This window comes from Diaphorina citri, unplaced genomic scaffold (genome assembly GCF_000475195.1).
Source record: "Diaphorina citri unplaced genomic scaffold, Diaci psyllid genome assembly version 1.1 scaffold4248, whole genome shotgun sequence".
Taxonomy (NCBI): domain Eukaryota; kingdom Metazoa; phylum Arthropoda; class Insecta; order Hemiptera; family Psyllidae; genus Diaphorina; species Diaphorina citri.
The window spans coordinates 27,916-28,719 of NW_007381647.1; the positions used below are offsets into that span (position 1 = coordinate 27,916).

Sequence of the window (804 nt, forward strand, 5' to 3'; positions counted from 1 at the left end):
TTTTTTTTGTGACCTTTGAGCGACATTTTAGGGGATTTGGGGACCGTTTTGGATGTTTTTGAGTGCGCCAATGCACTTTTTGGGTACTTTTACATCGGAATAGGACTCTATCTCGAAAAAATTTTCATTTGGTTGAGCCCCTATAATTTTCGCGGGCAGCCATTTTTTCGTGATGTGACGTCAGTTCATGCGAGGTCGGATACATGACGTCAGTTCAACGTACCTTTGAGCGACATTTTAGGGGATTTAGGGACCGTTTTGGATGTTTTTGAGTGCGCCAATGCACTTTTTGGGTACTTTTACATCGGAATAGGACTCTACCTCGAAAAAAATTGTCATTTGGTTGTGCCCCATTCTTCGTTGTCAGTGTATTGAAATTAAAATGCGAAAGAAAGTCGAAAAATACACATTGCTCTTGCGTAACTAGGACTCAGGAGGAGCTTTTTCCTCGTTGGATATAGGATTCATCTATGTTTTCACGCTATCTCTTTCTGTTTTTACGTTTTCAGCGTACAGACATTGGATATGCTTCAGATGTGAAACTCATGGGTTTTACCCACACAGGTGAACCGGGCTATTGTCTGTACATTCCTTCCGAGTACGCGTTACACGTATATCAAAAAATAATGACCCTAGGCAAGGACTATAATGCTAGAGATGTTGGCATGTTCACTCAGCGCTACATGAGAATCGAGAAGTTTATTCCATTCTGGGCAGAAGATTTGAACAGTGTGACAACGCCTTTCGAGTCAGGCAGTGCATATCGAGTTAAACTAGATGTGAGTGCTAAATTATTATCAAATT

At 41.0% G+C, this 804-nt stretch overlaps 1 protein-coding gene across 1 annotated transcript in view; it reads left to right on the top strand.

Moving 5' to 3' along the window:
• LOC103520910 (pyruvate dehydrogenase phosphatase regulatory subunit, mitochondrial) overlaps nucleotides 1–779 on the top strand; it is a gene marked incomplete at its 3' end in the record, with an annotated part of 24,550 nt that extends 23,771 nt beyond the window's left edge. The window contains 1 exon segment of the mRNA XM_008486009.3: nucleotides 510–779. Coding sequence (XP_008484231.1) covers nucleotides 510–779 — 270 coding nt within the window.
• Between the last annotated feature and the right edge of the window lie 25 nt (nucleotides 780–804).